The sequence below is a fragment of the Ischnura elegans genome, chromosome 4 (assembly GCF_921293095.1).
Source record: "Ischnura elegans chromosome 4, ioIscEleg1.1, whole genome shotgun sequence".
In the NCBI taxonomy this organism is placed as follows: domain Eukaryota; kingdom Metazoa; phylum Arthropoda; class Insecta; order Odonata; family Coenagrionidae; genus Ischnura; species Ischnura elegans.
This window is the reverse complement of record NC_060249.1, coordinates 62,411,455-62,426,141: the sequence shown is the minus strand read 5'-3', so window position 1 is coordinate 62,426,141 and position 14,687 is coordinate 62,411,455. Positions and strand designations below refer to the sequence as shown.

The 14,687-nt window shown below is 37.6% G+C and overlaps 1 protein-coding gene and 1 long non-coding RNA gene across 2 annotated transcripts in view; one reads left to right on the top strand and one right to left on the bottom strand.

Moving 5' to 3' along the window:
* Positions 1-13,100, bottom strand: part of LOC124157580 — a 47,702-nt gene extending 34,602 nt beyond the window's left edge. The window contains 3 exon segments of the mRNA XM_046532423.1: positions 11,829-12,018; positions 12,398-12,572; positions 12,734-13,100. Of these exon segments, the coding sequence (XP_046388379.1) occupies positions 11,829-12,018; positions 12,398-12,504 (297 nt within the window). The 5' untranslated portion in view covers positions 12,505-12,572; positions 12,734-13,100.
* Positions 13,101-13,268: 168 nt separating this feature from the next.
* LOC124157581 lies at positions 13,269-13,878 on the top strand. The gene is made up of 2 exons (XR_006864621.1): positions 13,269-13,483; positions 13,583-13,878. It is a non-coding gene; the product is annotated as an uncharacterized LOC124157581 (long non-coding RNA).
* Positions 13,879-14,687: the final 809 nt, after the last annotated feature.

The window sequence follows — 14,687 nt, the reverse complement described above, 5'->3', positions numbered from 1 at the left end:
GTTTCGATCCGCGACTTGCTGATCATCCTCAGGGGATCTTCCGAATGCTGTTCTTCAAAATTTTTCCGAATATATACACTCCCTCCGAGTTCAGGTGTAACCTGATTGGTTCACGCTTGTTGAGGTTTTCCCGCCATTTTTGTCGTACATAATGGACTTCATTATTGGTCTCCAAGCATTGCTGATTTGGAAACCAGTGTCCCCGTTGAAGTTGTTGCGGTTGATGCGGATCTGAATGGCTTCCTTGACAAGGCGGTCCCAGTAGCCATGTGCTCGGCATAGCAGTTTCGTTTCCTTCCATTGTATGGCATGGTCTTCATTGATACTATGCTCCGCCACTGCTGACTTTTCTGGTTGGGAGGAGTGTATATATACGGAAAAATTTTGAAGAACGGTATTCGGAAGATCCCCTGAGGATGATCAGCAAGTTGCGGATCGAAACGTCGGGAGACATGGACGACATCAACCGGTGGAAAACCCGAGAAACTTTTCTGCAACTGATACGCCGGGAAAACCTAAGATCATACATAACTCTGAAGGAATAGTTTGTACATTTTATTATAATTATGGGTAGGAATATTGTTGACATGAACTGCAATGAAAATTGCTATCGTGAAAATTTGCGTGCCTTCACAATCTGTTATCATATCACTACACAGTATGCTTTACACAGCCACCAATATGTGGTGTTTGGAAACGAGCGCCATTAATTATTTCATGATGAAAATTTTATTTTAACCAAAATGGAGGAAAATGCTAAGAAAATTAAGAAGTTCTGAAAATTTGCATAAAAACTCATGAAGTGCAAAGCTAGGGTAATTTCGCATATCATCCAGTCATACCTTGAGATTAGGAACGGAATTAGGAATACATATATGGATTCCTTTGCAAATGCAGTTCTTATTCCTCCGTAAAATTACACCTATACAAAATAAAAGTGGTAATTAAAGAAGAATATAGTTGTTGAGGGTCTTCATTCTTCACCTTTGGATATAATGAATGCCTGTAATAGTGAGTGAAAAGTGAACATTTTCAAGAGTGCAAAAACATGACAGCTAAGTATGAATGCTGGGAAAAGCCCATGTGACATCATTCTGGTTCAGGCTGCCGATGTGTGAGGCCACCTTGGTGCGAGGCTATGAGAGCCACTACAATGCAGGTAGCAGAGTACCCTGCTAGCAGGTAGCACTTGGCTTAAATAAGGATTATTAATACCCTATCAAACAAAGGAAACTTTCTGACCTTAGGCAATTTTAATATGTAGGTGATTATTAAGAGATGTTTCCCTGAGTTCTGTGCCACATGCATGCATTGGTAATCTCAGACGATGTAAAACTCCTGACTACTCGTATAGCATCTAGGTCACTGTGACATTATGTGGAGAGGCATCGTATGGACGCCAATCTGGCCTTTTTCAAATGAGGTTAAAATTGACTACTAACATTCGTCTAAACTGGGATTTTTAAAACCAAATAATTATTATAGCGGTAATCGCACCAGTCTTTGCCCACACACCAATGAATGTCCGGCTGGAGTGAATCTTCTATGTAAAAAGATTTACAAGTTTATTCCTCGTAGCCATTGGGTAAATTGGATTCTTTTAATATTACTCAATATATTCTCATTCTGTTTTTGAACGTCTGGAAGTTCAAAACAACTTTATTTTGATCTCCAAAACAAGGGCGTGGTTTTTCATTGAGCGAGAGGCATTTGAAAAGTCGATAAAGATAAGAGGTTACCAAGTATTTTCTTTGCCAAAATATTTACGCTGGTTACTAGGTGATAGTGTTGTTTATATTTGATTGCTTGTTAATTGAAGCTCATTCAGGTATGTGTAATGTTAAAAAAATATATTTATTACATCTAAAATTTGGCGGACACCTTACTGGTATCAGCTATAAGCGCAAGTACCAGTGAATGTCCATTTTGATCATTTACTGGAACGTGTAGAAACCCAGTGATTGTCCCGATTTTCTGGAGGTTAGATATGATTGTTTACAACTGAACTTCTGGATCTTAATTGTGAATATTTTCGCTTTCTGTAGCATGGCGGAAGCAGTTAATAAGAAAAGGCCCTACGCAAGATTTCGATATACCGAAAAAGAATTGGAAAATGCAGTAGCAGCAGTACGGGAGGGATCACTGAGTGCAAATAAGGCTGCCAAGCAATATGCAGTTCCGAAGTCGACACTTCTCAATAAAATACATGAAAAGGTGCCCAGTTATAGAAAAATGGGACCACAAACTATTTTAACGGACCAAGAGGAGTCAAGAATTGAAAAGTGGATATTAGACAAAGCTAAAATAGGCTACCCAGTACGCACTAACGATGAGAAAGATGCAGTGCAAAGAATTATACAAGAAACTGCACGCCAAAACCCATTCACAAATGACCGACCAGGGGTGAAATGGATGAAGCTACTTCTGAAATGACATCCCCAAATAAGCTTCACGTATGCACAAATACTGTCAAAAGCTCGTGCAGCTGTTACTGTGGAAACATTAAGGACCTGATTTAACGAATTAAAATCATTCCTGGTGGAAGAGGGCTGTGACGATATTCTATCTGATCCTGAACGCATTCTTAATTTAGATGTAACGGGAGTCCAGCTGTCCCCGAAATCTGGCAAAGCCTTAGCAGAAAAGGGGGCAAGAAATGTCGTATGCAATTGAATCAGGTCAAGAGAAAAAATCCATCACGTCTCTCTGTACCTTTTCCATGTCTAGACAGGATATATCTCCAATGGTGGTATATCCTTACTAGAAAATCCCTCGAGATATAGCCGCATCAGTGCCTGAAAATTTTGTTATTGGAAAAAGTTATAGTGGGTGGATGACCAGTGCTACTTTTTATGAGTTCATCGTGAATACCTTCAAACCTGAGCTAGAAGCAAAGGGGATGAAGTTCCCAGTGCTGTTGCTGTTTGATGGTCATAGTTCACATTTAAACTTAGAATTACATGATTTTTGTGTGAAAAAAAATCATTTTATTTTGCTTGCCAGCGAACGCCTCTCATATTATGCAGCTATGTGATGTTGGCATATTCAGACCCCTCAAGAAAGCTTGGAAAGAAACCGTGATAAAACACACCGAAGAGTCCACAAAACCAATTACAAAAATAAATTTCGCTCCATTATTCAAGGTAGCCTATGATTCATCAATGAAACCCGATCTCATAAGAAAATCATTTTAAACTTGTGGTATTTTTCCGTTCAATCCAGACCGTCCATATTACTCCAAGTGTATGTCGAACAGACACAGAGCAATTGCTTTTGCACAAGACCAAAATTCAATTGATAGTGCTCGTGAGGGAACCTCAGTCTTTAAAGAAATTGAAGCCAACACCCCACCTGATATTTTACAAATGTTTCAAGATGCTGAAAAATCAGGGCAAAATCCTCCATCCCAAACAGTTTTGTACAACATCTGGAAGAAATTCAAACACAAGTCGAGTAACTTGACTGAAATTACCCGCCCACAGGAGCAACCCATTGACGACCCCACAACCAGGTCTTCGACATATGATGACACGATTTTTGATAACCTTAATAATATCCCAATTGAAAATTATGAGGATCTCCAGAATAACAGCGAGATATTTGACCCACCACTTTCATATAAGACTTGCTTGCTTGAGACCCTCAGAATTGAGGAAAGCCCCACACAAGTGATTATCGAGGTTTTTCCAGAAAAGAACCAAGAATCCTTACTTTTGGTGATTCCCAATTCCTCAAAAGATGAAGATTATACCGAAAATGAAGCGGCCCCCATTGAATACAATTTGAAAAATGGTCGACATCAACCTCTGCATTTCAATGTCCCGTGTCCAAATTCACCCGAAATAACCACTTATGAGACCTCAGAAGAAGAACCAACCCCTTTAGAATCTCATTTGAATCAGGTGACTTTCAAAACTAAAGAGTATGAGACAATTTGGAGCAAACACCAGAGTTTTCCACGCATTGCTACGAGTGACCGAAAAAGAAAAGCAAAGAGTAAACCCATATATATGCCATAATATAAAAAAAGTTTAAAGAGCTTAGAGAAGAGGAAATGCAAAAAGAGGCTAGCGAAAAAGAGAGGAAACAAATTCTCCGAGAAGAGCGTGCGGCCAAGAGAAAGGAAAAGGACGAACAAACGAAAAGGAAATTGCAGGCCCGAGCAGAAGCTCTAGCTTTGAAAATAAAAATGCTATTGGATAAAGAGAATGTCGAAAATTCCGTTTATCTCCCCAAAGAGCCCAAGAGCACTAAAAGATCATTCAGGAAGAAATAGCCAACAAAAAAACAAAAAAAATAATTATTGACAATATCCAGACTTATGTCAGTAAACTTATGTATGAATTCTTATCATAATATAATAATATCATGTTTTTTTTAAATTATTCTTGAATGGAAATTTTAAAGTTAGAATGATATTCCTGTTGAACAATGTTCGAAGTTGTTTAAACTCCCGAATAAAATGGATTAGTTCATGACCTACTAGTAGTGATGATTTTAAATGACTTGGTACTACCTGTGACCATTCGCTGGAATTTGAGGACATTCATTGTTTTTCTTTACGTAGATTTCCTTTCACTGCTGTACCTTTGATCATTATCCATTTACACCAAGAAGAGAGGTATTAATTCCACATTTGAACCTTCAAGATTGAGAAAAGTCTACATTGGGGTAGTTTGACAAGATTTCATTCGTCTAAAATAAAAAAAATTTGAAAGTTTACTTCTAAAGTGGACATTCACTGGTGCGATTACCCCTATTATGAATACACTAATGGTGGGTAACGAATCACAATCAATGCCTTTTGTTTTCTTTTATGAAGGAAACTACCCTATTGGTGGGAGCATTTCTTTGATTTCCTTCCTGTGTCCTCATCATATTTCTCTGTGACTGAGTGGTGAATTGCCCATCAATACTATTCCACCAATTGGACACTCCTGTAGGCCCAAGCTTAAGCTTATGTTCTAATAACCCACCAAGATTATGGAAAATCTTTGTGTCCAGGTAGTTAAATTGGCCCATGACAACTGATGCGTAATCAGGGGACATATGGTTTGGATGGAATGAGTAATGAGCAGGAAGAAGATATTACTGAGTACCTCTATCAACAGTTGAATTGCGTGGGTAAATTCAGGTACTTGCACTGGACTCTCTGAGGGTGCATAACATAAAAAATTGAAGCAAAAGAAAGGGGTAGTCAGTGAAATGGCAAGCTTTACTCCTGCAAACTTCAGTACCTTTTGAAATGGTGAAGATATTAAAAAATCAGTTCTTTTCAATACATGTAATACACAATACTATCAATGCTCACAATGACGTGGACTTAAATTTGGTTGAGAAAATTTCTAATGCTTCTTTTAAGATAGAGTTTTATAAATTTTACCAGTTCTTGATACCAGCCCCATTCTTACCCGTCGATTCCCAGTTCTCAGTTCCTAAAATCGACTCTTTATTATTTAAATCTATTGATATTATCAACCAACAACCACAAGAATTGAATGACAATAATGTGACTGAAGAGGTATATAAATCACGAGTGTGATGCCCCCGCTCCCAGCGGGCTTCCCCCGCTCTTTTCAATGCAGGTCCACAGAGGGATAGGCGCGTTTCTAATTTGAAAATGTAGAAAAAAAGGCAGGGTCTTATGTACCAATTTAATTGGAATGTTCGTGTACAAATTGAGGTCAGAGGACCTCTTTAATCACAACATGGGAAGTAATTACACTATCCTCTGTTAATACTTGTTTAGCGTTTTCCTTAATATTTACAAAAATATTTTGAAAAGATATTACCCTAGAGAATGCTACATAAAGTTGGCCATGAGAGAATACAGGGTCAGGCAGGAATAAGCCAGCTCTTTGCAAAGTCTGACCCTGAGCCTTGTTAATAGTCATCGCATAGGAAACCTTAATGGGAAATTGCCTGCGAGTCAAATTAAAAGGCATGGTGGGATCCAACGGCGTTAACTGCATTCTTGGGATGAGGACAATCAATGCCGGAATCGATTATTTTTTTATCGATTTTTTTTGTTTAAATTTTAAAAAACCAATTTTAGGAAACAATAGCAATATTTAGGATGTAAAATATGCCGTCGCATGTTCACTGATAAATTCTGTGCATTTTGGTACCTCATTTGTAGAGTTTGGTTGCATATAAGTTGAGAAAAAGGTATCTATACAGTAGAAATAATATAGAGGATAAAGCTCACTAAATAAAACTTAGGATCTTCTTCATAACCTTGTCTGTCTTTTGTCATGTTTTGTTTTAGAAAAATAAACATTTTTACCCAATCTGTATCTCATCTAATCCTTTTTTGGACACTGATATTGGCAGCAGTACTAAACAGGTGCTCACTATTAACAATAGTTGATAGAAAATCGTCAAAAAGACATCCTCATAATCCAGAAGTAGCCTCCATCATTTGAAAACCTTGGATTTACTGTCCCCTTGCTTATGTATTTGTCCTTCTTTTACTAACACCTTATTCCTATACGTTTCTGAGAAAAATTACTTATACACTCACATATAACTTTTGTACCCATTCCCGCTAACTTTATACCAGTTGTAGAACTTCAACCTGCACACTGAAATCATACTTAAATAATACAACCACAAATGAAATCAACACCTTTTCCTCCACAATGAAGTCTATGATTCCACCAGGATTAAAAGAATGCCATGTGAATGTGTATCAATAAAGCACACAATTCCATAAACAAGCACAATCTTGGAACTGACTTCTTTACATAAAGATATCATAGGAAAGGTTTCATTTCCTTCATCATAAATCAGAATGATAAACAGGTACAATAGAGAAATTAAATTTACAATGATAATGAGGCAGCTTCCGATATTGATGTATGAACGGTGAATTCACGTTCAGAGACCAGTCAGAAAAGTCATCCTCGCGTAAGTTGATATACCTATGCTAGGCATCGAAAGGTGTGGTTATCCAGCAGAATGCAACACTGCATTATAAATTTTAGTCAACTCATGACCTCACAGTTTATCCACGGTGTCGCTGTATGGTGTGGCATGTTGAGCAGTTTATTGTTGAGGTTATAACAACTGTGACATTGAAGCATACAAATAAGTTGTCAATTTCAGTAAAAATTTAAGCTACATCACAAAATACAGAATATATTTTGAACTCACTCACAAGTTACAACAAATTAACGGATGATGTTGTCAGAAGTTGAGGCAGTTTCCCTATTGATCCTGATGATATGCAGTACCGTAACGACCATTAAATCTATTATTATTATTATTATGTATACTGTGCTCCAAGAATATTCTGTGTGGCCCTTCAAAATCAACATCAACCACTACTGTTTTCAGAGAACGTCTATTCATGGCAATATTTCTGCCAAAAAAATAATAGATTACACCCCGATAGAGTAAATTAATATCCTATTGAATGTTGAATCAAAACCTGGAAAAAGAACCAGCGGCTGCCTGATGTAATGTAACATATTGGTCAATCATGCATTCTTTGACCACGTGCTACTAAACTTTTTTGTTTGGTAAATAAAATTATGGAGATGATCTTAAGTTTTTTTTACAGAACTTTCACGCTAATTTACATCTTTAGTGAAATTATTTTCATTCACTTCTTGCATTTGTTCATTTAAATTTGCTAACAATTCAGATAATAAGAGCTCATCCTTGGAACCGAGTATCGAGAACCGAGACCTGATGGGGGGAACCAGACTGGTACCAAGAACCGAAAAAATTTAAGAACTGACTCATCCTTAGTTATAATACAGTGGAACCCCGATTTATTGTTCCCGCATTCATCGTTTTCCCGCATTCATCGTTCGCCGCTCCTGGTCCCAAATTAAGTTCCATAAAGACAATGTAATTTTTGCCCGCATCTATCGTTCCCCGAAGTATCGTTTTCCCGCATTGATCGTTTGAAGATCGCGGTCCCGTCGAATAATTTTCCCGCATTCGTTTGATAAAAATGAGACGAGGTGTTTACAACGTGTTATTTATGGCTAATAACAACAGACACATAGTTTGAATCTTCCCCAGGAGATTGAAATGCGATAGGGAGAAGCAGAGTGCCGTGGGATAGTTACATTAGCGCATTTCCCAAGATACAGTATCCCCCTCCATTCAGCACTCGCCTCCCCCCGGTTGAAGCTTTCTTCTTCTCCAAAATAAAAAAGGTCCCAGCTCGAGCAGGGATCGTATTACGACGACCTTAGCTTCGAAAGAAAATATCAAGTTACTTGAGAACAAAAGAAACCTGTTTCACGCCTCCCCCTTTCTCGACCGCTGACTCGCTTCAAAGATCCCCACCTCTGGAGGTCAACTGCTGCATGAATCACGGATTAGCCCAAAAGGTGTGTAAAAATGAATTTCGGCAATTGGTATCATACTTTTCTTAGACTTAGATTGAGATATTAGTGATGTGCACATAATTCAAAAAAGAATGATACCAAATACGACGTATTTCTAATGTTATTTAACCATTTTAAGCAAGGAAATAGTTAGAATAATACGATGGTGATTTCTGGCGAATATCCATATCCTCGCAGCTGATAGTGAGCTTCACGGCAGTTGATGCGGATTTTTTTCGAAAACAGGGCGTCTGGTTACAATTTACGAGTTATGCAACAAGTCTCACTTGTCTGAGGTGCTAACGAAGCGATATCTTCTCAGGATATTTTGTTTCTCCCTACTAGCAATCTAAATTCATCTGCTCATCTAGAGCTACGCTACTTATTGTTAGAAATGAGTGGGTAAGTTGCCTTCTCTGTAGGATAAAAAATTTCATTGCACAGTCATATGGTCATGCTTCACCCTCTGCAGTAAGCTCTGCCTACGCCGTACGCGATAGCATTAGTGCCGAACTTCACCTCGTACGAGTGGTTCCGTACTTTCCGGGGTGGATTGACTTAAAACTAGCGAGTGTTTTCCGTGTGGGCTCAATGGAGTCCGGTTTCATTTTCATTAGTTTTATTCTTATTCGTTTTCGAACCATGGCCCTTCCGAAGACACAAGTGAGAAATTTAAAAGATGGACTGAAAATAATTGATGATGAAGAAAAGAATCCGGGCTAGAAATACGTGAATATTGCAGAACGCCTCGGTATGTCCGGTAGCACATGACGGCAGGGGTGGGGGTAGAGCGAGATCCCTGGTGAAAATAAGAAGTGGGATGAAGCCGAGGATCAGGTGGGCGTGCCGCTGACGATTAACGCCACATTGCCTCAATCATATTAAAAATTTAATTGCTAGAAAGGAACATTTCAAATAATAAACTATTTTTGGCCTTCTTGATCCATCTCATAACCAATCACTGCGACGGCGAAATCAGTTGTTTGAGGCATAACATGCACATTTCTCTCGTAAATACTTGTACTTGAAATGGCATTTCATGGATAAGAATTTTTACATCAGACAGAAATGCATAATAGCAGTGAAAATTCCGAGTGTAGTGCAAACATTTTTTAGCAAGGCGGCTTGTTCCTTTAGGATATTAGAAAGAAAGATAAGTCAAATCAACAATATGACCTAAGTGTTTCGATAAAGTAATAATATTCCTGTAATCAGCTAAAATCTCGTTTGAATCCATACGAATATCATAATTCGCAAAAATCCAGCGGATCCTGGGACATAGGCAACCCGGACAAACATTCCCGCATTCATCGTTTTTTTCATCCATCCCCCTGAAAAACGACAGATCAAGGTTCCACTGTATTATTATACTTGTGGAAAAAAGCAAGTGTTTCTTTCAATAACTCCATGTAGAAATTGTATTCTAACACAAAGCCACTTATATGGCAACAATACAAAGCAAACTTGATCTGATTCACTCAATTACACAGGAATATAAAAAAAAATTTCCTCTAACCATCATTTATGTAGTAATAAAAGGTAAGACCTAACTTTTCAGAAATCTTGGATAAATCAATATTTTGAGTAATCAAATTTGAGATTCACTCATCTAAGATTCTTTCCCGGCTATACATTATGGGCTGATTGACAAATGCATCACCAAGTATTTGATAATAATGATGAACTAATGGTAACTCGTATATCAAGAAAAAGCGCATACATGAACATTTTGGTAGATGGGAATCTTAAGACATAATTTAGTGCACATGATTTCCTTATGGTTAGTGCATCAGTGTTATAAGAATGAAATTCAAATTGGGATGAAATTATCACAAAAGAAGAAGGTTAAACCGTTAAAAAAATAATAATAGAAACTTAATCTTTCCAAACCTTGGAGATAAATATCTAATTAAATTATTCACAAAAACATCTGTCATACTTAATACCAACTTGTTCACTCACGCTTTAAAGAGAAGATATATTAATCCTATACCTTTTAAATGATGCTTCATAACATTTTGTGCAAACCTGAAAAATGACTCTAGCATTATAAAAAATCCCTTTCTAACTTGAAGAGTCCCATTTTTGGCATAAGTATGCACTACTAAACATCAGGTATATTATTCAATAATGCATTATTGTTAGGATCGGAGAAGAAAAAAAGTTATACTTTGATACCATTTACCTCTTATTCTCCACCAATACTTAAAAGAAATAATATGTATCACTTGAATTTCTGACAGCCAGCATTTTTCCTCTAAAATGTACTCTATGGGCTAACCAAATAAAGCACCTTGTATTTACTTAACCTCGAGAGACTTGATAGGGGATACTGAAAAAGCTGCCAAATAGATTCTAATTGGCACATACATAATGGATCTTGTTTTCATTGAAAATAATATGAGGAAAGTATCCGAGCCTTGATTAAAAAAATACTTATATTGAATAGAATGACTTATTAATTAGTTAAACATGGCTTTTTCAAGAATTAAATGGAATGACCTACTTATCAAAGTCAATAAGGTATGGTATTTTTATCGAGATGACCAGCAGATGAGGCTATTTTCACCATGAGGAGGGGCAGTAAGGATGAAGATAAGAGAAACCTGGCAATTTCACTAGCTTTCCCTTAACGAAAGGCATCCATGGAACCATGGCTTATCACACCCCCAACTAACAGAGTACTTTACTTGAAATATAAATGTTTCTACCATTATCAGAATGTGAAACAAGACTTCAGGGTTGGAAGTTAACACTCAAGCTGCCACCCAAATGCAATTCTCTCCTATTGAGATACAATTACTTGATGTTCAGAAATAATTGTCAACCAAGAATATCATTTTAGGCGAATAGGATGCTGCTCAGAAAAAAAGAGATGCGCGCCATTTTAACAAGAAATGGTAGTGCAATATATAGCCCTACAGATCATTTAGGAACAGCAAGTTTGCTGAGGAACAATCAAATGGTGCCCTTACATCTTCATGATACACCATCAAATCGATTTTTCTCAAAAGACTAAAATATAAACATGCAAAAATAAAAAGAATATTTAGCATGGACAGGGAATTGCAGTTCTGTGCTGAAATATATGGGTCTGGCACACTAAAAAGTAAAATCCCACCTTAATCAATACGCTAAGACAGGTTTTCAAACTTGTTTAGCTCAAACGCAAAAGGTTTTCCCAATTCTGCACATATTACAATGACAGGATTACAGCGAAAAAGACCAAATGACAAAAAATAAAATTGTACAGGGTGCTTAGCAAAAAAACTTCCGTCTACAAACAAAAACTTACTGGTAAATACTCATCTACCTTGCTATCCCGAAAATAGTAGGAAAAGAACTAGAGGAAGCTTGACAATTATCTTAAGCATAAGGATAAAACGGATCGTTAATCATAAGGATTACCGAATGATCTTGTTCAATCATAGCTCGAATTGACTCAATACCATGTCAAGAAAATAAATAAATTAGAATTTTTACCTGAACGTGGAGATCTTTGAGGGCTGCTAGGGCTTCGTAGCCTTGCAGGAGGCGACAAAGGTCAGCCCCAGACCAATCGGATACTAACTCACGAAGAACTCTTGCATGGTCGCAGGCTTTGGACGAGCGTCTTCGCCGAATAAATTTCTTTCGGAGAGTAGCAAATCCCGTGACCTTTTTCTTTCGCTCCCTGTAGAAAACGATAAACAACGATAATGAGTACATATGGCAGTGTGGCCAATAAAACGATTCGCCAGGGTAGACGTATAAACAACAGAAGTTAATTACAGGATTGCAAAAATTAACACAACATTTACATGGTATGACATTACCGTCTTTAAGCAGAATGACAGGGAGTATATTGACATGATAATACTCTTTAAATAATATGAGAGGGAGGTCTTCGTTACATACACCACATTCCAAGAGTATAAAGAACAACGCACAGTTAAAAGACCGTTTAACTTAAAGCTATGGATAGATTGAAAACTCATGCTAAAAGAAATAACTATCAACATCTGCGAAAGCGGGTTTAAGGAATATGTTGAAATATTAAGGTCAATCCCTACCTGACTATCCCAGCCAGGTGCTCTGATGTTGTTGACGGAGTGATCATCGAACGACTTGGAGGGGAGGAAGACTCAGATGGAAGCAAACCAGAAGCTGACGCCCCCATCCTCACAATGGGATACAACGATGCAATCACCGATGAATTTCTATATTGTGAACTGACTCTAACATTCCCTGAGATTTAAAGACCAATCATGGATTAAAACCTGGACACACGATTGACTTAAGTACTAAATATGCACGATATCACATAACTAATACATCCAATTAAAATTTTCATCAATAATTACATTAAAGAAAGAACAATGATAACCAACTACAACATTGACACTCACTCCAGACGTGTGCGATCACTTGCAAGAAAACCACATCTAGTACAGATTTCCGACATATAAGCCTAATTAATAAGTTGGTCTAATGCATTTTATGGAAAGACTGCATAAACTAGATACAAATAAGGATTTCACTTCGTTGTATTCCATTAGCTAATTACTACATTCACTTCCATACACAGAACGAACTACGTGGTTCTTCATTACTGAGAGTCATTTCGCAAAACAAATCACAAAGACAATAATAATAACTCACACGCAATCACGAAAACAACAAATATTCATTCCAAAGGACTTAAAATGCACTTTTCTCGTACAATTAATAATCCAAACACGAAACATAAACACCAATACCCAGCCGCCATATTGACTTCAGTACAAATTCCTAATTTTTTTTCCATTTAATGAATTGTCGCAGCGGGGAAGGAAACTGGCACATAAATGCATCGAATACAATTTTATTGATTTTTATAGGGAAAAGTGTATTAATATATTTGCAAAACTCAATAATCTTATTACATTATTCAGTTGTTTTCTAATAATGATCTTTTTGTCGTCGGCCATATTGTGTGAACAGACGGGTCCTGTTGGTCGAAGTTACACCGTGCCCTGCTGAAAGCACTGAAAATATTTGGAAAAATGTTTCCAATTACCTCTCAGATCGCTCGGGTTGTGCCGCATGTCAGCAAAACCATCATTCCAATGAGAACATCCGTAATATCAGGACCACCTAAGCATAGGATTTCCACTCCGGTACGTACTATCCACTCACTTCGTTTTTTTAGATATGGTAGCTTTCTCTACATTTAAATTGATTAGATAATAGTAAAATAATGCCTCCTGCTCTTTCAGGAAATGCTAATAAGCGGATGTCTTCTGGGATTTTCCATCCTCGGTGTGCCTGCGTGGGTGTTAGTGAATTTGGAATCTTACAAGGGGCCTAAAGAATAAAGCATCGATTAATAGACTCAATTCGCCTAGGATGGTGGGAATAGTTTATGTTCTGCAAAATCTTATCTGTAGATATTTTCATGATATGGCCTGATTCGACGTAACATTTCACTGTATATCTGCTACGAATTCTGTATGTACGTCGTGAGTTCATCGGTTATGTCATGTTAATTGTTTAATAAAATATTTAAGCGATATTCATGTTGTTTATGTAGCCATCCATTGTTTTACCCTCTATCTCATATCCTTCGTCGTGCACTACCAATTGGGCGATGGTGGTAACCTATTGTTCACTGCCATTAGTGACGAGCTCTGGTGTATTTATTTTCAAGTAGTGAAGTGAACACTGATGTCAGTGCATTACAGAATGAGTATCCCCTTATCACTGTTCAATTATTTGTCACCGTGATTGACTTTCAGCGGCGGTGTTGTGAGAACTAGTTGTGTTGGCAATTGGTTGGAATCATAATCGGTAAGCCTTTTTTTTTACATGTAGTGGGTGGCGGCAGAAGCGTTGGGCAACAAAAGTAGACATTTTAATTAGCAACTAAATGTTCATGAAAAAATTTGGGCAGGGTCATTTAAGGAGAGAACAACTAACATTGGGTGCCTTCAGGGGAAGTGAGAGCTACCGTGACTGCGTTAAAATTTCTCCCATATGCTATGAATATTTTGGAGCTCAGTGAGAGCTCTTAGCCATTTATTGAAGTCGCTTCATTGCCTGTTGTCTCTCCACAGCCCTCATCACTGATTGGTGGGAGCTCAAATATTAGTTACCTCGTTTTACTGTCGCCTATGATGGGTGGCTGGATGATTCCTAAGCTCCTCCCCTGCGATTATTATATGTAATGGTCCACTCCCTTGGTGACCGCATCTGCCTCATCCCAATTCATGCTTCAAGATTCCTAGGACAGCCCTGGTTCAAGCAGCAATTTAACCAAGGAATTTCCTCTTCTTGGTTGAAATTTAAAGTCCTGTCTGCATTATTTGCAACACTTATTGATGC